Below are 21,915 nucleotides of genomic sequence, written 5' to 3'. Positions count from 1 at the left end.
TGCTTGCTCTTCTTTAAATAGGCAAAAACCAGTCTAAGATTCCAGCTCTGTTCTATAAAATTCAACTTCTGCTTGCTGTTTTTGTCTTCTTTCTTGGTATAAAAATTAGAAGGGATATTTCACTGTACTGTCAAAACTGTCAGGGTACACTAGGAGGATAGGGACACAAATTACACATAAACCAGTTTAAGTGATCAGAAACTGGTTTAAATGTAACAGAACAGAAGTTCAGTACACATAAACCAGTTTCAAAATGCCCAAAACTGGTTTAAGATAAACCCACTTGAATGTAGTATCAGGCTGGACTGATTGAGGTCAAATTGGTTTATGGAACTTCGGTCCCAGACCCCTTCCTAGTTGAAGTTAAATCAGAGTCCCCCAGCATCCCAGAATGCACTGCAGCTCTGGGCTGGGCTGTCTGCTTCAGACAGGAAGGCTGGCCCTGCCTCTCTGCTCTTTAGCCAGGGCAGGGATGGGGGCAGGGAAGGGGTTTATTCCCCGTCCTTCCCCTCTGTCACTGCGGGACCTCAGCCACTGTCTCCGTCACTTGCCCCTGACCACGCAGACCAGGCTGGGGTTCTCCTGTGGGAGAGGGGAGGGAGGGAGGAATAAACCGCCTCCCTTCCCCCTTTGCCCCAGCTGGCCATGCTGACTGGCATTTGGCCATGGCCCTGGCCCCGCTGCTGGAGCAGCAAGGGTTGGGGGCCCCCACAGGGGCAGCAGCCCCTGCCATGGTGTCCCAGGGAACACAAGCCTCTTTCCAGTGGGAGGGCTGTGCTACAGGTGGGAGTGGGGCAGGCAGAGCTGCCACAGCCTGCATGGGGTAGGCAGTGGTAGCAGCCAAATTCTGAGGTGGCCATAACCTCCGAACCCCACCCAGCACTGCTGCTGCCACCTCTCACCCTGAGCAGCCTGCAGCAGCTCTGCCTGCCTTGCCCCTTCCCCACCCCATCTCTCACCAGGAAGAGGCTTGCACTCCCAGGAGAAGCCATCACTGCTCCAGTGTCAAGGCATGGCCAGATGCCAGATGGCATGGCCCCCTGAGGCAAAGGGGCCAGGAAGGGGGTTTATTCTTCCCTCCCTGCCCTCTCCCACTGCAGAACCCCAACCAAGGTCTGCCTGGCCAGGGGCCGGTGGCAGAGATGGCAGCTGGGGCTGGCAAACACCGGCTGCAGTCCCCTGATGGGAGAGGGAAATAAACCCTCTCCCTGCCCTTTGCTTCAGGGGGCCATGTCAGGCCAGTGTCTGGCCATGCCCTTGCCCCTGCTGCTAGAGAGATAAGGCGGGGGGACTCTGAATAGGGCTGCTCTGCCCTGGTCAGGCAGGCCCTGGCTGCAGTCCCATGGGAGGGAGACGGGTGGGAGGGGGAATAACCCCCCCCTTCACTGTAGAGGGCCACGCCAGTCCAGCTGGGGTACCTGCAGGTCAGGGTGGGGGTTTAAAACCCTCCCCAATCATACTCAGACCTGACAGAGCCTGGCCACACCCCCACCCTCTCCAGCTCAGCATCCCTTGGCCACTGTGCAAAGGAATGGAGGGCTCGCTCTAGCCCCACTTGCTCCTGGCCTGAGTCACTGCAGGCATGTGGCTGCATTTCTGGAATCAAAAATGAATGTCTATTCACTTGCTTGCTGGTTCAATCTACACAGGTTACACTAACCTGCGAAACTGAATCAATTCAGGCTCAAGCTTTTCCAATATCTGTACTAAGCAGTATTCATTCGCACACAATGATAATTTTTTTTGGAGGTTTTGAAGGTGAATGATTAGATGGTGTTTTAGTGTTTAAATGGTGATTTAGTGTTTCATCAAGTTAAGTTTTCAAAAATGTATGTTATTTGCCATCCTAAAAATAAAATATTCTGAAATGTATGAATGATGATTACTTGTTGAAGGGAGTTAATCTGTTTACTATATACCTACATTTCAGATATTGCCTGTGGGTGTGGTGTAAAGCAAATGTTTGACATACTTCCTTGGGCTGTGGTTTCAAAAATGTACAGGAAGTTTTAGAGTCTGGGTTACATTTTATTGAAATAGATTTTCTCAATTTCAATTTATAGTTTCAGATACATTCTTAACTGCTGTTATAATGGTTTTGCCATTGGGCAGTATATTATTCTGTTTTCATCTTCCAAATGGCATATGCCTAATTCAGACGTTTACCACGTTTGCTTTGCTATGTCAAACTGGTAGACCCTGGTTAATTCTTCAAGATGGGCTTGAAGCATTGGCTGCATTTCCTCTCGTGGGGACGGTGTGAGTGTTGCAGTAGACTGTTGTCCAAAGGAGATTGCAGGTGAGGAGGCCACCCCTCGGACAGGAGGCGTAGGGACTCTGTCATCATCTTCTTCAAGCTCATCCTCCATGCCCTGATGTAAATACGTTTGAACTGGCAAAGGGGGACACCAACCATCACTGTCATATCTGAAATAAAGAAAATGTAAATTGATTACCTGTCAAATCCAGTTTCTTATGCATACCTGAGGGGTAGATAGGGATCTTAGATTAGAATACCACTCTGACATGCTGTTTATAGGCACAGCAATAATTGCTGAAATTCTTCATCTTTGTTTTCTTTGTTTAATTTCCCCCTTAATAGCTAAGCAATTTGAACAAGATTTGCAACAACAAACCACATGTCCATTATCACATTTGTTAATGCTGATTAGATAATGTTACCCTCACAATTACCAAAGGAAATGAACTAACTCACTTTCTGGACTATTAAGCTAAGAGATTTGCATTAAAGATGTACCTGCATCAAGACATGAAAGCCCAAACTGCTCATTAAAAGGCAGAGGATGAACTCCAGTAATTTAGACAGAGCACTTTCTTGCTTGCACCCCCCTTAGTAAGCAGATGTTAAATCTCTGCTTGCATCCCCAAAACAGTGACTAGGAATGCTGGACTGGTCCAAGAGCAGTCTGGAAGGTTTGTAGTTACCATTATTACACATTTAATTGGTTACTGAACCCTGTGACTGGAAAAACAAGCTGCCTTTTCTCTTGCTGTTATGTGACGAGCTGGATGTTTTACTACCACTAATGTGACCGCCCCCACCATATATGGATGTAGAAGAGTAGGGAGGGATCATGATAGTTGTGTATGATCATTTGACCTAAACTGAGATCCCTTCTAGCACAGGCCTGAGCTGAGCACTAGGGTCCAGAGTTGGGCCTGACTGTTGCAAAGGAGAGAAAAATGGGGCGGCATGGGTTAAAATATAAACATTTTACTTTATTAGTAGTTTAACAAGTTTTGTTTTCAATGAATTAAATTTCAATGCATTCAAGTTACAGTGTCCACAGAAACTGTCCTTGTTGCATGTCTGTACACTAAATGACATAATAAATACACACAGCAGCAACATCCCCCAAAGCTGGCTGGAAGGTTGAATAAGATAGTATAAAGGTATTGTTGGCACTTACTGAGTACCTGAGAATAACAGAACTTACCTAACCTCATGCTACTATAGAACTTATGGTGTAAAATCCTGTCATGTATATTCTCCTTCTCTCTCCTTTTTTCTCAATTCCATACTTCATTATGCTGATTTTTTCTTTTTAAATAGACACAAGAGAAAAGAAGTCCATAGTGACTTCCTGGAGATGCATTAATGAGCTCTGGGTACATTTGTCTGGTGACCCTACTTGTTTCAAATGACCCTATAACCAGTTTGAGGGTCTGTTTCTTAACATCTGAAGACTCTCCATAGGTTCTCTTTCTTCACATGATTTTTGAAGCTGTAAAGCTGTAGCTGTAAAATCCTTGGGTTCAGTTGGGATACTGAAACCCTTTGCAATTTTAATTTTAAATTCCTGTACAAATTTCTGCAAGAAAAAAGGTTAAAAAACCAATACTGCTACAAAGTAACTTTATCTGGTATACCTTGCTTGATTTTGGAGTCTCTGAGAGTACAGTACAGCAGAATAAAAAATGGTCATATCCATATTCTTTTTTTTCCCTGTGTAAGTGCAGTTGACCAAAATGTGTGGCATTTTCTTGTACCTATTTGCTAAATATAAGCATCTTAGTATTAGCAGGGATTTCTGATCAGGGTAATTAAATCCACATCAGAAATCTGTCTTAGTAAACACGAGACAGATATTACTGTTCCTGTTACTGTTACGTTATCTATTACTGTTGCCATATCACTCTTTTTTTTTTAATCTCACATTCTTATTTGTTAACAAGCTAGCTAATACTCCCTATTGATATATTGACAGGGTGGCCATCTTTTTGTAATATTGAACAGACAAGACAGATGACATGATAGGTCTTACCACAATCAAACATAAGGCTTTCAGACAAGAAGGAAGATCTGCTCCTTCTGGTATTGTCCATAAAATCTTTTTTTGATCTAAAAAGGTATTTACCTCCATTACTCTTACTCAAGAAACAATTCAGCTACCCATTACACTGATATCACATGACTAATAAATATTTCCTGCTTAGGAAACAGTGGGTGGGTGTACATAAGATGCTTTACTGCACATTAGACCAATCCAATGTACAGTAAAGTGTCACCCTCTACACATGTGCAGCAATTACTGTGCAGTAGATTAGTCTAATGCACTGTTTTCTAGTACATACAGATCCAGGTACTAGAAATCAGCACATTAAAATAATGTGCTGAAGTAAATGTGTAGATGCTGACCAGGAGCAAACTGCAGTTTCTGTCCATTCTTTGAGCTATCTTCAGTTTAGCACCCCGTATTGCTCCCCATCTTGAAAAAAACAACAACAAAATATTATGATAGACACAAGTTTACTGATTATTGTTACTGTAAACATCTACACATACAATTAATGGATCTCAATTTCCTGCCACATGGAGATTGGAATTGGTTCTGATCTCCACATGTGAGGCAGCCGCCTGGTAGGTGGGACAGCTTTCCCCTGCCCCATAGAGATCAGGACACATGCCCCCTGCCAGCCCAGTGCTGGTACCAGGGGGAGCCTGGACCTCCCCCTGACTGCTGCAAGGTGGCAGAGCAGGGCAGGAGCAGCCCTAGACTGAACTGCTCCCACTGAGAGCAAATTTGCTCCTGACAGGCATGCATTCAGATGCATGCAAGGTGCAGTTTAATGGATCTGAATTCTCTGCACAAAAAATTCAGGCACATTAATTGCTCATGAGTCCAGTAACAATAATCAGTATACTTGTTTCTGCCTTAAAAGTTTGTTCCCCTGCCCAAGATGGGGAGCAAGAAGGGTGCTGGACTGAAGACAGCTTAAAGAACAGATAGAAACTGCAGATGGGAATATGGATGGTATTCACAGAAAAACAGCTAAATGAGGAAAGCTTCGTAGGGAAGGAATGTGGTATGGTAATACACTCAGACAAACTGACTACCTGAATAACTTAAATAATAATAATCCAAGACATATATTTCTTTGGATGGTAATGTTTGTTTTCTCAATTGAGAATGGGCACATTCTATATCCTTCCTGGATAATGAAGGGGTAAAGAGTTCACCTCAGAGAGCCTTCACACCTATCTTATTATCCCCAGCTGCTCCACTCCTTTGCATGTTGGAACTGACAGGGATTCATTAACTTATATGAGTGAAGAACAGAGCATAGTGGAACTCTGTGGATGCATCTCCACATGCTTAGTAAGGTGACACAATAAACTCCGCGTGTCTTGTGCTGGTATTTATTGCTCCCAGGTACCGCATCTACATGTGTGTCTGGGATCACAGCACATTCTGCTGGGTTGGAGCAGCCACTTCTGGCAGGGGTCCCAGGGGATAAGCCTGCCAGCCCAGCGCAGCTCGCCACCTGTCTCAACATGGTCCAGAGGGGCTGGCTGGGGCACAAGGTACTCCAGTGTGGGGCTAGCAGGCAGGCAGCTCTTGCACAGATGTACCCTTATGCCCCAGCCAGAGTTTACACATGCACTTGTATGGAATAAAAAATTCCACAGCAGGATAATACTTTCATGTACAAGTACTATGCTGCTGGGGAGTTAATTATTTTACTCCAGCCTACCATCAGCATTCAAAAACAAAAGTTCCCAACAGAAAAAATGTAATCCATTCAGAATGGCCTTGCAGTGTGGTCTGAATGAATAAAGTTAAATTAATGCCACAAGAAAATTGAATGCAGTGGAAAATTCTTAACTTCTGTCCACCTCCAAGCTTGATTGTTAGCATAAGCAATCCAACTAAACCCAATTACAAAGATCAAAGTTAGCATCTTAAATTGTACTCAAGGTCCTACAGTCTGTGAAGTAAATGTATGCTATAATCCCCATTAACAGTAGCATTAAATTGGCAGATAGCGACATCATGCACCAACCTGACTGCCCATATTGTCTTCAAGATTAGTCTTACAAGAAATGCATTATAGTAATAAATTCCACAAAAACATGTTGTGACAGGAAGAATGGTTCACAGCACCCACCCAGAGAAAGCAAGGGAAAATTTACTCTTTGCTATAACTACTACCTGCTCTCCAAATGTAATCACCCCTCCTATACTCCCCCAGACTATCAGTCTCATAACAAAAGATGGTCATTGAGCCAAATACCCCACTTCACTATGTTACACTATAAACATATGTCAATCTGGCCTTTAAATTGCTAAAGCTTGCTGTGGGAGAATGCCCTGGCAGCATTCTGCTGGTGATAGAGACTACCAGCTCCTGTGCCAGGCGTGCTGTCACCCACAACCTAATGGGTAGTGGGGCTGTGGGTCCAGGTGGAGGGAGAAGGTCTGCTATAATGGTGTGTCTACAAGACACATTTACTGTGGAGTAGACTAATTCACTCCACGGTAAATGTCTTGCATCTACATTTTTTCTGTTGGGAACTTTTGTTTTTGAATGCTGATTTTCAGTAGGGTTATTTTCAAATGTAAAATATTTTAAAATATAAAATTATGGTCGTCATATAGATTATAAATCTAAACTATCACAAATACATCGGTAAAAAAAACCTAAATATCTGCCAAGTTGTCCACCCAGTTTCTCAATAAGAAAGCTAACATAAAGAATAAAACTTTTTCTTTGTACTTCCCTTCCAATTTAATAGGCTGAAAGAAAAAAAAACTGTACATAGAAAGGCAAAACACACTGGCTACGTCTTCAGCTGATGTAGCATAGTGGAGCCCCAATGGTTTCAGTGGAGCCATGCCAATTTATTGTCACTGGGTATCTGGTTCTGTGTGTCTAATTTTCATTTTGATTGGTAAGGTATAACTTTAAAACATCTCCTTAAAATTGCTATCAATAAACAAACTGAACAGACTAAAAATTGTGATAACAGGAAAACTTGTGTCTGAGTTGTGTGGAACTTTAGAAACATCTGTCAGTATCACTGAGGACTTAAGCCTTAAATAACCGGTGTTGTCTTGGTGACTAATATAATTTCTTCCACACAGATACTTAATGCAACTGAGAAGTCAAGCCCTATGTCACAAAGACCTCTAGTAGATGCTTCATCAGTTTACCTGTCTTATTTATCAACTTGTCATCTTTGAAGGAACAGAATTCATTTGCTTATTGGTGCATATTTTTAGTGCAGTAGCTGCACATATTAAGAAAACCCCTTAACACCAAACTGATAGGAAAAAATGCAATTATGCTATATTTATTTTGGTACTTCCTAACACTAATAGATATCCTATTCACCTTGAAATATTGGTAAAATGTAGAATTCCAAAGTATATTTAAAATACTGGAGTAATTTTAACATTCTTACTCATGCTGAATGGAAGTTTATGCTGTGAGAATTTCCATTGATTCACAAAGGTAGTTACAAGTCAATGTAATTGCATCAGGATCTCATGCAAACCCAAGTTCTAATATGCATTTGTTTACCAGCATTGTGGAATTTTAGCAGGCAGATTGCGTTGACAGGTATTAAATAATATCTTTCTGTTTATGTCAGATTGGTGGGGAAAAAAGAATGTGCCTGTTATCTAAAAGGAACCAAACAAAAACTTTTTAACCACAGCCAGATTGGTAGGGATGAATTTCTCATCCACTCTACAAATAACGTAAGTGTAGCTGATTTTTCTTCCCTTCCAATGATGGTCTAATAGCCTTCTGCTTCAATCCAACATACTTCCCTTCAATAGCCTCATCTTTCATCTACCGAATCAGAAACACTAGTATACATTTGCACTGCTGGATGCAGCTGATCTGGCAATCTCTCTCTGATATCATGATCACTTCTGAATCCAACTCACATTCTGGAAATCCAGGTTATGGCAATCTGAATTCTTGTTCTGGAGCTGGTGCCCCGAAGAAAAGCTGCCAAAGCATTTGGCTAAACAATAACATACTGTGTCTGTAATACATTTTCTAAGTAGATCCTTGATGTGAGGAAAGGAAAATTAAGAATTATATTTTAGGACCAGGAAAGGAAACTGAGTAAGAAGAAAAGAGGAAGTACTGTATTTACCTAAATATAGGCAAGGCTTTTCCCCCCAAACCCTCATCTTACATTTGCATACAAGGAAACCTCATTAAATACATCAGCTATCAGTAAGCCACTGCCAAAAGAATTATGTGCTCAGTAATGGAAACCAACTATGAAGTTGATTAAATGCAACCAGCACTGAACATGACTTTAAAACATAGGGCCCATATTGGGCAAACTTTTTTGGGAAAATTTTTCTTGTGTCAGGTCAAATTAGCTAAATCAGTTCCAAATCCTATTGATAGAGCAAAACTCAATTGCTCAAAAAACCATATGTGGTGCTATAACCCACAACTAATCTCCACCCCAGGCTTTTCAGACTGGGGTTTCAGATACACCCAAATGCATGTGGCAGGCATCCTACATGCAGGCCCAAACCCGGAGGTCTTGGGGTTTGACAACCTGTCAAGTAACCACTGCGGTTCACTTGGCAGATCAAAATATACTTTGCCAGTTAAACTGTTGTAGTCCCGTTACACAGTTCACACTGTACCTTTTTTTTAACTAAATTTTTCATGTTCCTAGCCAAATCAGCCAAATGAAGTCCAAATCCATGAGTCAGCCCAAAACTGTAAGTGGCCCTACAACTGGCAAAAATCCTCCACTCCCACCAGGGGCTTCAGATATTTCCAAAGTTTTGTGGCAGGCATCCTACATGCAGGCCCAAACGTGGAGGCTTGGGGCTTAGATGCCCCTATGTCTTGCCTACCCTCAGCCATGTGGCTGGAGAAGCAAGCTAGGGAGGAACCTCCCATTTCCACAGAATAGGCTTTAAGCCCCACAACCTCAACAAGTACTAAACCATACCAGAAGAACAGGTAACCCTGCAAATGGTTAAGGGAAACTGCTTTCATGGACCCACATACCCGGTGTTTTCCCTGCCAGGTAAGTATACCTAACACAGGAATAGATGGCTAGAACTCATCTGAATACAATACACATGAATACCCATTGTGCTCAGTCCCACTCAGCCTTGACACTTTTTAAGTCATGGTGAGCTGGTACACTGAATACATTTCAACTTCCTCTTCATTCTCACAACTGAGTTCTGCCTTTCTTTCCCATTTTCAGTGATTGCTATTTCTTCACCAGCCTTAAATACCTGCCAAACATCATCAAATAGGGCCCCAAACACTTCACACAGAATTCCTCTCTCTCCCCCTGTCACATATGATTAGTGTGGCCCCACCTTCCATGAGGTGGAGCCAGACAAGTTTTCCCTGCACTTTAATCTGCATATAAAGTTTTGGAAGATCCCAAGACTCATGGCAAGAATACCTGGTTCCAGTCATGAAGGTGGGGGACTAATTAGCACATGGTTAGTTTGTGGGGGGTATCTGGAGTACACATACATACTGAGCAGTGCTGCAGAGGGGTCACGATGGCTTGAAATGCTGTCGACTCTGCTGGGGGCCCAGAAAAATGAGCTATATGGTAAGTCATGAGCTTTTTGGCTTTCAGCTAGGTAACAAAGCATTGTTTAAAAGCATGTTTATGAAGTACCTGCACTGAAACTTGCAGCAGTTTCAAAAAAGGTAGCATCAACTCTGGATGAACTAAGTCTGTGGGTATCCATAGTACTTTGCTTATATGCTAATTACTATAGTATACTATGCTTAGGTGGGTATGTCTACAGACTTTGAAGTAAGTCTACTGTATTGTATTAAGACAATACAATAAATTGCAGCACATACTGTGCCAGAGTTTATTGCTCCCAGGAGCCATGTTTGCATGTGTGCCTGAGACTGCGGCATGTTGAGCTGGGATGGAGCAGTCCCAACTAGCAGGAAGTCTGGGGGGTCAGCCTGCCAGCCTGGGGGTGCTCTGACCTGGTTCGACATGTTGTGGAGGGGATGACTGGGGCATGAGGATGCTCCACTGCAGGACTAGCTCCTACAGTGGAATTAATCAGTTTACTGTGGCCTACTAAAGCCACATGTGTAGACAGTGAGATGTTTACTACGGAGCTAATTAGTCAGCTCCACTGTAAACATCTCATGTACACGTGTCCAGTGTTTTCAAATTTGTCCCTCACTTCCATATGCTCAAGGAGAGCAGGGTCTAAGGAGGAAGGAGGTAGGAAGTGGAAGGGGCTACAGGGGGAATAAATTGTGTGGGAGAGATGGCAAAGGGGCCACTTGACCCCCCTAAATTTATTTTCCCTGCTTTAACTGTAGGAGGGGGACAAATTCAAGGCAAACTGCCAATAATTAGATTCTATCTCCAAAAACTTGTAACAAATATATATGTTTTCCATATACAGCAACTAATTTTGGGATGTTGTCTTATATTTGAGTAAAAATGGTACATCACAGAGGAATGAAAAGGAGGCATATGGAAGGCTGCATGGAGGTGTATGGAAGGAGGAGGTGGAGGTGGGGACCTGTTAGAAAATCATACAGCCAAATGAAGAAAGAGAAGGTCAGTTGTAGGATAACAGTGGAATAGGAGAAAGATGGTCTTTTAAATATGTACATATGTTTTCTGAGAGGCATGTGAACTTACTGACAAATACATAGGTAGTACGTGGATTGGTAAGCAAAATGAAATGATGTACTAAGTAGAATTTAAAGCAAACCATACCTCATGATCTTTGGGGATGTTTCTATAAATAATTCATGACCTAGCTTTTCAATATGATTCTAAAAAAGAATATAGGACAGGAAAGGATCTCCTGGGCTGTTTAACCCAATCTTCTGCTATCCCTAGCAACCACATCATAAACTACATTTCCATAAAGCTAGATTTGCTCCTTTCAGAGCTCTGCTGACTTACAGTCTCCATACAAATTTGACCAACAGATCTACAGGTGTTGTAGCGGTGTGGACATACACCTGTTTCAGTCAATGATATCAATTGAGCAGCAGTGGGAGCTATTTTTAGGTCCCCAAATTGGGTAAAAACTCCTCCCCCCTCCATGCTCAGTGGCACGTCCCCCCCTTCCCTGTCCTCCTCCCTTCCCCATCTACTGCTGTGCCTGGAGCCAGAAGACAGCTCCAAAGCCTCTCCTTTATGCTCCAGCTGGGCTTCATGGGGAGCTGGGTTCAGAGGCAGTGACAGGCAGTTTTCCCTTTTTTTTTTTTTGCTTGGTTCCCCCCTACCAGCCCAGAAGCAGCCACAGGGGAAAGGAACCCACCCACTGATACCCCCATTAGTGCTGTCTGTGGCTGAGACTGACTCCACATATGATCTGAATACAACAGAACAGGAGCATCTCTGCAGCCTCCCCTCAATCCTTTCAGTCACTTGGGGATCGTGGCAATGGCAGGTGGGGAAGAGTGGAGACTGGGAGGGGAGGGGGCATGCTGATGTATGTGTAGAGGAAAGGAAGGGAGAGGGAAGATGGTTACCTGATTGAGGGACTTAAAAAAAATCTCAGCTTCTCTGGTGTGGTCTGCCTGCCTCAGGGGGAAGCTGAAAATAGGGGATACAGCCACCCCTGCAGTACTTGTTGTTGCTCTCACATCTCTTTTACAAAATCCTGGATCAACCAGGACAATAACCATCTATTTTCCTACATTTATTAGTCTGATATGCTCCTTTTTCTCTAGAAGAAAAGTTTAAAACATTACTAAAAACTCCAAAATTGGAATTGCCCATTTTTTTTTCTCTTGGAAATAAGTGTTAATAACCCAGAAAGTATCAAGTATCAAGTGTTACACACAGTACACCTCAGACCATATCTCATGTTTCAGCTGTTCAGACTCCCCAATTTTTGTATTAGAAGAGCATCATCCCTTGGTTCTTTTCAGTATCTTGTGCATTATTGTTAGATGTCAAGATACTAGAACAATCAAAGGGTGTGTTTATGCTGTGTCCCTGGTATTTTGCTGACTGAAGCATTTAAGAAGCATGTTTCTGCTCCACATAGTCCACATATACCAGAAATTACATGGTGAACCTTCTCCAGGGGTCCCTTCCACTGCCACACTTGAGATCCATATCTTGCAGGTTTGAAAGGGGTGGCGAGGAGTGCCCTCAGGGCACTTTGACAAGTTCATTTCCATGTTTGGCACATGCAGAGTCAAAACAGCTGGAACTCCCGGCAAATGTTACATTTGTTGCAAGTTAGATGTAGGTATCCCACAATAAATCATAACATGTGAATCAGTTTATTCCTGGAAAAAAATGATGGATCAACCACAAAGAAGTTGCTCATCGACACAGCAGCATTTCCGTAGTACAGGAATATCCTACAATTTTAACGTGTTGGAATTTATGATGTATCACACCATACTCGCATATAACATGCTTCCAGGGGTCTCAGTGGTAGTCTCTGAGGAAGCAGTACAGACATACCCATACCTGGTTTCTGCACCTTTGTTTTCTTTGAGAAGTACTTTTCCCACAGACAACTCGAAGTACTTCAATGGAGCTACTTTAATGGCATGAGAAAGGGTGGCAGGATCACTCCAAACCCCCCTGGCAGGAATCACACTTAAGACATGATTGACCAGTTAATCATGCTCTTAAGTAAGTGATGCTGATACAATGTTATCCTCTTTTCTATTTCCAGCCACTCTGAAGAGCATGATCATCATTTGTACAAGCAAACTCACTTACTTCAAGAAGACTTCCAGAATAAGTAGAAGATACAGGATTAGGGTTAAGAAGTACTGCCAGTCTTGATTTGGAGAGGAGTCATGAAGGTCTGGAAGAGCCAGGTGTGGAGACACCCCGGGTAGGTAAGATCACTTTTCTCTATGCCCCTACCCAAGGGGCTCAGGGGAGTTTTGCCAAGGACACAACTCAACCTAGGTTGAGAAGCACTGCAGGTTCACAAAGCACTGAGCAATATTATAACAAGGAATGCAATCTCTTGGATTGTATGCTGTTTAAGACGAGGATGTTTTTATTCACAGTAAAACATTGTTAAAAGAGAAAAAAAAGCTTTTACCCTGCTTCTTGCTGGTCAACCCCAGAGTGTTCTAGTTCTGTGCCTGGGAGGGGTTGCACTGGAGGGGGTGGGAGGGGGACGTTGGCCCAGTTCGAACCATTATTTTTCTGGGGTTTGGAAGCATTTTTATTTTTCTTCTTTTTCCCTCCTTTGCCACCTGAAAATTAAAAAAAAGTTTTATTGAAAAAGGTTGGCGATTTATATATCTTTGAAAGAATTCTGATTCCAGATGGCATACTCAAAAAAAAGATGTATTTATATCTTAGCAGCATCAGCATCAACATATTAAAGTTGTTACAAGGTTATAAATAATAATAGGCTGCAGCAGGAAAATATTCTGCATAACTGCTGAAAATTACTTCTTTTTAAAACATAAGCCCCACACAGCCTCATCACAATAGTGCATAAGCTGAATAAAGTAAAAACACACTTTGCTGTATCAAAAATATATATTTATTGATTTATTCATGTCTGCTCCAAGCCTCCATGCAATTCATTGTTAGAAAAAAATAATAGACCATAGCAAATTCTTTCAAATGTCAGATTTCAGTGTATTTATAATACCATTTTGCATAATCTCTTTCTGTGGGAAACAGAGAGGTTAAGGACACAACCTTCAACTTTGTCATTAGAGTCATTTTTTTTTTCAGGCAGAATGACAAGCATAGTTGTCAAAATGAAAAGGTAAAAGTAACTGCATTTTTCCTGAAATGGTATTAATAAGTTCAATTAAAAATCAGTACCAATAAGCTTTTCACAATGCCTTAGGACAGCATGATTTACAGGGTTTGCTTTGCAGAAAGCATTCACTATCCTGTGAACCCAGTGGATAACGGGTAGTACAACTATTGCAACTGGAAGAGATGGGTGCAAACAAAACAATATACTTTCCTTTTGCTTTCCCCTCTTCCTTTCTTCCTTTTACCTTTGCATTGTGAACTGAACAGGAATGCATTGCATTTCAAAGTTTGTCTTAGTCTATGCCTTTCATGCAGTTGGTCCAATAAAATATATCACCCACAAAAGTCTTTGCCTCTTGCATACCCTCTCATGTAGTTGTTTTCAACTGTGGTGCCATGAGCTCCTTCCAGGGCTGCCATGATGGGGGTGGTATTGCAGCCAGGGTGATATCCCCTGCATGCCTCCTGCAGAGGCAGATCAGGAAATAGCTGCAGCTAGAGCCCACACTCTTCCTGCAGCCCTTCTCAGTCTGACCTCATATGTTTCTCCTGAACACAGAGATGCAATGGGCAGGTGGGACTGTCCCATACTTCTCTGATTCAGGGAGGAGTATGTGGAGTTGGGCTGGGAAGTCCTGCAGGAAGAGCTTGGGCTCCACTCATGGTCCCTCACACTGCCCATCTGCAGCATTATGACTGAGCTGTGCAGCAGCTGTTTGTACTGGTCCTCCAGGAGGAGGCAGACTGGGCTGGAGCAGCCCTTTACACTGATCAGGCAGCGGAGTTGGGATGGGCTGAACAGACATCCCTTTTTCAGTGTGGATTTGTCAGAAGTGATATTTCTCTGGTCTTTTGGGTGAGCATCATCAGCAGCACTGCAGAGGAAAATAATAGTTCTTATGCACCTGGGAGAGCAACAAAATTTGTTGGTGCTTTGATTAACCCAACCAGAAGTTGGATCAGAAGTAGTACTCTAAAATTCTCTTTGACATATCACCAATTACATGTTATTCCTAAACCTGGAACCATCTGCGGATGATGCAGGGGTTAAACACTATCTCAGTGTCAGTTTGACAATGGAAATGAAATATTGTTGTAATGGGGGAGTGCTTCAGGGAACAGGCAACAGCAACCTTCATGGATATTAATAATGCAGTGGACACACATTATTTTTCCCTTATTAGCAGAACTGAGGACAAGCTCTAACCTCAGGCAAGAAGGCGGCATCCACTGACCACTGACAACTAAGAGATATGCTTTTGCACCTTTTTGGATATTTCCAGTTCACTAGAATTAACTAGCTTTACTCATGCAAGGCAAGTTCTGACCTGTGCCTAATGCCGTACCATAAGCCTAAATCCACCTGGGAAACTAGGTATTACAGAAGCTGTGAGATCCTGAGAAAAACTCAGAAGGTTCAACTGGAACAATTAAGTCAAGGTGATTCCAGTAGTAAATCGGTACAAATGTTCACTTGGGTTGTGAAGGAAATTAAGAGCCTAATTATTCGCATATTAATTTTTTCCTTGATACTAACTGGACCAACTCAAATAAGCTCATATTTGGGATACAGCATCATCTACAGATAAGACCTTATTCTAAAAGGACAATATAATTCATCCTGAACTACCTAGTTTCATGCTGAAATGAACATGCAGGTATGACATACCAGTCAAAAAAGGATCAAACAGCATGAGTCCAGGAATGATATGCATCTTTTTCCAACAAAAAAGTCATCAATACTGATATTTTTCCACAACTTTAGAATCATAGAATTATAGAAAATGAGGGTTGGAAGGGACCTCAGGAGGTCATCTAGTCCAACTCCCTGCTCAAAGCAGGACTATCCTCAACTAAATCATTCCACCCAGGGTTTTGTCAAGCCAGGCTTTAAAAATCACCAAGGATGGAGAATCCAATTCCTCTCTAAGTAGAAGAAAACTTTGGTTTGGATTAACTGGCATTTTCAATTACAGAAAAAAACCCAACAAAACATTACATTGTAATGCATTTAAAAGCTCAGTATTACCCTCTGATAACTGGCACTTTCAGGCATGTGGGAGAACAAACCAATTTTCCTAAAATACATCTCAACAGACATCACATATCAGAAGGCAAGCACCTGAAGTACCTTACAACTTTAACTTCCAGTTCTCTCTTAGCCAACACTATAAATTTATTTCTCCAGCTCACTAGAATAAGTTAATATTACTCATGTGAGACTGGTAAACAGTTGGGCTATTTGAATAATAGGGCAACTGTTATCGCCTCTGATCTCAGCATTTATTCTGACTAGAAATTAAAGTTGACATATAGAAGCCATTTCTGAAGTTGATCTGGTTGCTCCAATTTATAACAGGAATTCAAAGGCTGCAGTTAAAATATGTATCTGTAATTAAATTCCCTGTATTTCTATTGTGTTCTGCTTAAATGCAATACCGTATTAACTAACTGCAGCCGTTGGTTTTGTTCTTACTTTAAAAATGGCATAATTTTACATAAAATAACAAAGCCAAACTGTTAGATTTATTAAATAGAACTTTCTTATTTATTGCCTTAACGACAAGGAACAAATAAATGTATTACATTTGTTTTTGTCCAATGAAAATATGTTGTGTTTCCAATATAGCATGCAGCACACACATTCAGTTTACATTATGTTTGTACACAGGATTGTGGCACAATTTTTGAGATTGTGGACTCTACCATTTTAGGTGACTTGTTTGATACAGAATAGGAGTTGGGAACGGATAATGATTCAACAAACATTAACCTCTCAGAAGACTCTATTGGGGAGGTCTGGATTGAATGAGCTGGTAACAAATTTAACATTGTATGAGATGGGTGAAAATGTTATAAGATTTCTCATTAAACTGAAGAGTACTGGGAACAGAGGCAGAAAAGCTTTCTCTATTATTTCTAAATGGCTCTTCTCACTATTCTAGATAAATAAGATAATGTACAAGAAGCAAGGTTTAAGAAGAAAAGGTTTGCTTTAAAAGAAACCTCGCCTCTCATACATTTCCTGTACCATCATGGGTTCAAGACCATTCTAATCCTAAATCAGATTGCAACATTTTTTATAAAGACTTTTTCAGAAGAGACTACAATTACATATTCACTCAAGTTTAAATGGGCAGACACGGAAATGCTAGAGGTACTCTCTCTTTTGTGGCGACAATTAGGAATAAATACATAAGCCGCTGGCAAACACAAACTTGTCCTTTCACAAACTGTAATGAAACCAACCTGAGAGGCTGCCACTTCTTTCTGAGCTGTTGTGAGAGCTGGTAGTGCTGAAATCCTGTGACTGGTTGTGTGGCATTCTATTAGACAATCCCTCAGCCAATCGGTAGTCAGGGATGTAAAGTAAGGCTAAGGGTTAAAGGGCAAAGGTCATAGTGGCATCATGTGATTAGTTTATAGCATAAGCACATGCATAACGTGCAGTTAGCAAGTCAAAAGCAGATGTGGCTGGACTGTGAAAAATGTTTTGCCTAGCCTCTCCTAATGGAAATACAGATGGGCTGGTGACTACCAAAGACAAGAAGGACTAAAAACACAGAACCATTTATTTTGTGATGGTGTAAGACAAAGTATGCATGCAAGATGCATAGTATTAGTTAAGGTAAATGTGAAGAGTGAATCACAAACTATGGTTTTCTAATTCATGCACAAACAACAGAGGCCCAGGAAAATAAGAGCTGGAATCACCATTGTTGCCTTTGCTTTGGTCCGGCAGAGAGTAACCAAATCCCATGAGGTCATTCTTTTGCTGAATTGAACTTTTCCATTGGGGATCGGGTAAATCGACTGCCAACTCATGGATGCTATTGGAGTGCAGTATCTGGGTGGTGGCATATGGCGTAGCCTGTGTTATTTGGCTGGAACTGTTATAACTTGTTTTGGTGGTAAAGTCAATGCTGCTGTAAATGGCTCCATCAGAAAGCATAGTGGCAGTTTTATCTCCTTGGCCTGGCACTGGTGGCAGCACATCTGTGTGAACACAGGGGAATGAAACAAATCAGTGATGCACAGGAAGCCTGAAAGTATCAAGGTTTAAGATGAAAAATAAATGTGTCATTCTGCACGTTTGCATTTCAGCTGAGACAGGGTCCATGAGCCAATGAAGGGAAGATGATGTACAGCCATCGCCAAGCTATCAGCATCTGTGACAGGCCTACCCCTTGTCCTTCACGTCTCACTGCCTAAAACCATCTTTTTTTCCATACCTTCAACTGTGAAAGTGAAGTTTGGACTATTTCTCTACTGAAGAATGTTTTCAATTGTTCATTCTATGTCAGAACCAATGAAACTGTCTGGGCTTCAGGGTAATGATGAAAGGAATGAATCTACAAATCACAGAGGAAACTATCTCTCTGCAAATATGTAGCAAACTACTGAATGGATGCCAAGGCCCTCAAACTAATCCTTTTTGGGACACCAATTGCATTTTCCTTAAGTTTTGTACATGGGTTTATCTGACTTGGTTCTAAAATATAAAAAAGACATTTCTTCCTGACAATATAGGAAAACTGACATGAATAAGTCATTTCAGAATGTGATAAGATTTCAGCTACTCTGAAGAGATTTATGTGATCAATCAATTGAAATAATACAACCTTGGAAGTGCAGAATAACTCAGTTCAAAAAGCAAAGCATACTGAAATGTAACCATAGACACAATACAGTGCATTAAACAAATACCTGCCCCTTTTTCCATCTGTTCCACCTGTTACATATTACAGATTTATCATTTCAATCATCTAGATTTGAAGTGTCTCTCCTTCATAAAATTCATAGTAAGAGTTGTTGTTAGAAATTTAGATTTAAAAGTAAGGTCACTGAAATTTGACAAAGTGCCTTAAAGTGACTGCTACAAGGGTAAATGGAGCAATGCGGCTCATCTGATCATTGTGATACTCTCATACAGACAAACATTAATGGGGCTATATTTCTAGTACAGTTTAGATCAGAAAAGTGATACTCAAAAAACTTGCTAGCAGATACAACTTCTATTTTATAACATTATTGTCAGCTATTACACGTGAGCTCTATCAGGTCTAAATTACAATTATGATCAACACTCCTAAATTTAGAAAATTCAGCTCTGAAGTTTTGGTTTAACCTGTTGTACAATTCAGGGCTAGCATATACCTGAGAATCAATGTGGAAGGATGTCCTTAAGGTTAAGGTAATGACTTGGGTTCAGTTCTAGGTTCTGCCATAGACTCACTGAACAAGTCACTTAAGAAATTTGTGTCTCAGTTCCTCAGCAATGCAAATACAATGATTCATTCTTCTTTCTCCCACTTTTTTCTCTGTGTTTACTCTACTGATTGTGGGGAATATTTCTTACTATATGCCCTTAGCACATGGCCCTGACCTTGGTTGAAACTTCTTGGAATGCATTTATCATCATCAACAATAACTCTTCTGTTTTCAATTTAAAATATTCATACTCACAAATTCAGGAGTGTTCTGAAATAGAGACTGTTGCACTTGCTACTTTTGACTGGTGTTAGCTGTCTAGTAATATATCTGGTGGCTGGACTTATAATCACATATTTAAAATGGCTAAATTATCTTCACATTTGCATGAAGAATAACTACATAGAAAATGGGGGTATAGCTAATGAAAAGCAAAAAACTGAATCTGGAAAACAGAACACTGTCCTTCAAAATCAGGCCATTAATATTGACTTGTCTCTAATCTAATATACTCAACAGTAGCCAGTTTACAACTATAAAGATGTCTTTCCTAACTCCTAGCCATGGAAATAGAGCATAAGCTGTGAATCAAACTGGGTCATAACTTTCTTCTGTATCATCAATACTAAAGATTCTGTCTTGTCACATATGGTTTCATACAAGCATAATGGATTACAACTTAGTAAATATTATTTTTCCTGATGCACAAAAAATAAGAGGGTCCAGCTCAGTTTGCCCTGCAGGCTGACAGGAGTAAAAAGCACTAAAATATACTTGTCTCCATGACTCCATGTACCCAGAGCTGATTTCTGTTAAATGAGGTGCTGCCACATTATATAGCCATTTTACCACAAGCTTGATAATGTAAAGGTCATTGTGCACACACACCTTCCTGGCACTCAGAAGCTGTGAGTTTGTCTCACTAGTACTTATCTATCTTTCCCCCGAATATTAGGAATTTTCAATAGAACTGTATATAATTAATTTATTTTAATTTTATTAAAAAAAATCTATCTATCTATCTAATAAATGAACTACTACATAACTACCTATTGACAAAGTAATTATACATTAAAAATCAGTCTTGTCCCAGGAGTCACTCCACAACACCACAAAGCATGGGTCAAAACCTGAACTATAAGATGAATTTTCCCTCATGTGCTATGGTCAACAAGAGCAGCCTGCTTGTTTAAGGGGGAAGCCATATTTTACATTGAAGGTTTCTCCACTGGAGGCACACAACCAATCCTAATCTGCTTTACAGCCATTTCTGTGGTTGTATCCAAGTTATGGCAGGGTTTCTGAGCAGCCCTGCAGGGCTATAGCACAGTATGATCTCTCCCTGAATCCCCAATTCCAGTATGTCCTTCTCATCCAATTCCTCACCCTTGCACAACTGGTATGGCATACCTCATAGGGGTATTCTCAGAAGGCAGCCTTTCCTCAAGCCCTATTCAAGAGAAATACTCCCCTGGCCTCATATAAGATGTCTGTGCCTTTTTACCAAGTATAAAATGGTTCTAGTATTAAAACAAGGGACTGAGAGCAGAAGCATCCCAGCTCACTTGTGAAAATGGGGCACGGGAAAACTTATCTCCAAAACAGTCAGGGTACAAATGTAACCTAGATTGTTAAAGACTACGAATAGTATTTCATTGCTGAAGAAATGTTCTTCCTCTTCAATGAATCTGATTCTGCCTCAGCAACAGAAAGCTAAAAGCTTTAAAGCCTGCTTCCAAACCTGGAGCTTATAGAGCCAAATGCTATGAGAAATAAATTGTATTTATTTTGTACTATGTGAACTAATAAAAAAAAAGATGTGAAAATACTAAAGAATCATATTTTGGAAGTGTATATATAATACTACAGCTGTGCTCTAAATATTATCTAAAGACATGGTTTCTTCATCACATCATTTTGGTAAGACAAGCACATTAACATCTTTGAAGACAGTTTTGCCCAGATGACTCTGTCTAGGAACCAAATGAAAAGTGTTAATGTAATTTGAAACCAAGGTATAGTCATATCAGAACAAGGTTTAAACTGCAAGCAAAGTGTTATGAATGAAAATGAGGAGTGTTCCTCCAATTTTTACAGTTTAAAATTATATTTATTCCATTCAAAGGTAAGGTGTTCTTCCCTGTTCAACGTGGAGGGGGGACCTCCTCTTAGAATCATGTATCAAATGAAAAGACAGTAGCTGCAGTCAAAAGAGTGGCAGAAATCTACTGGGTGAGGCTAGGGCAGTGAAGGCCTGGTGTGGAAGCATGTGGTAGTGCAGGACCTGGTATAAAAGAAAGGCAACCAGTGAAGAGGCACCGGTATGGAGGCTTGAGATGGCACTGGACACAGGGCAGCATAGGACTCAGTGCAGAGGCATAGGGAAGCATAGAAATCAGCACAGCAGCTCCCAGAAGCATGGCATGCGGTGGTGGGCAGGCAGCAGTGGGGGCAAATGGCAGTGGGAAATGAGGTGGTGGGGGAGGAAGAGAGTAGCAGGGAGGGCAAGGTGTACGTGAGGTAAGAGGTGAGGGTCAGCCTGCCTTTCCCCCCACCACTTGCCTCCCCACTGCCTGTCCTCCCCCACCATTGTTTTCCCAGCTGTACTGACCCTCCAATAATTAGATTCTATGCATGGAAAATTAAAACAAATTTATAGCTTTCCTTGTATAAAAATAAATTATTGGGGGATTATC

At 41.3% G+C, this 21,915-nt stretch overlaps 1 protein-coding gene across 5 annotated transcripts in view; it reads right to left on the bottom strand.

Annotated features, from left to right (window-relative positions):
- Window positions 1-21,915, bottom strand: part of ROBO2 (roundabout guidance receptor 2) — a 787,363-nt gene that overhangs the window by 56,000 nt on the left and 709,448 nt on the right. For 3 of the 5 annotated variants that reach the window (XM_019525121.1, XM_019525122.1, XM_019525124.1), the window contains exons 21-24: window positions 17,723-18,004; window positions 17,258-17,383; window positions 13,329-13,485; window positions 2,167-2,427 (exon numbers count right to left, since the gene is read on the bottom strand). In XM_019525121.1, the coding sequence (XP_019380666.1) occupies window positions 2,167-2,427; window positions 13,329-13,485; window positions 17,258-17,383; window positions 17,723-18,004 (826 nt within the window). The remainder of the gene's footprint in view (window positions 1-2,166; window positions 2,428-13,328; window positions 13,486-17,257; window positions 17,384-17,722; window positions 18,005-21,915) is intronic. The other 2 variants (XM_019525123.1, XM_019525125.1) reach the window with 1 other exon arrangement.

The sequence above is a fragment of the Gavialis gangeticus genome, unplaced genomic scaffold (genome assembly GCF_001723915.1).
Source record: "Gavialis gangeticus isolate Ggan-Ray unplaced genomic scaffold, GavGan_comp1, whole genome shotgun sequence".
NCBI classification, from domain to species: Eukaryota; Metazoa; Chordata; order Crocodylia; family Gavialidae; genus Gavialis; species Gavialis gangeticus.
The sequence above is the reverse complement of the archived record's forward strand: the minus strand, read 5'-3'. Positions and strand labels throughout refer to the sequence as shown.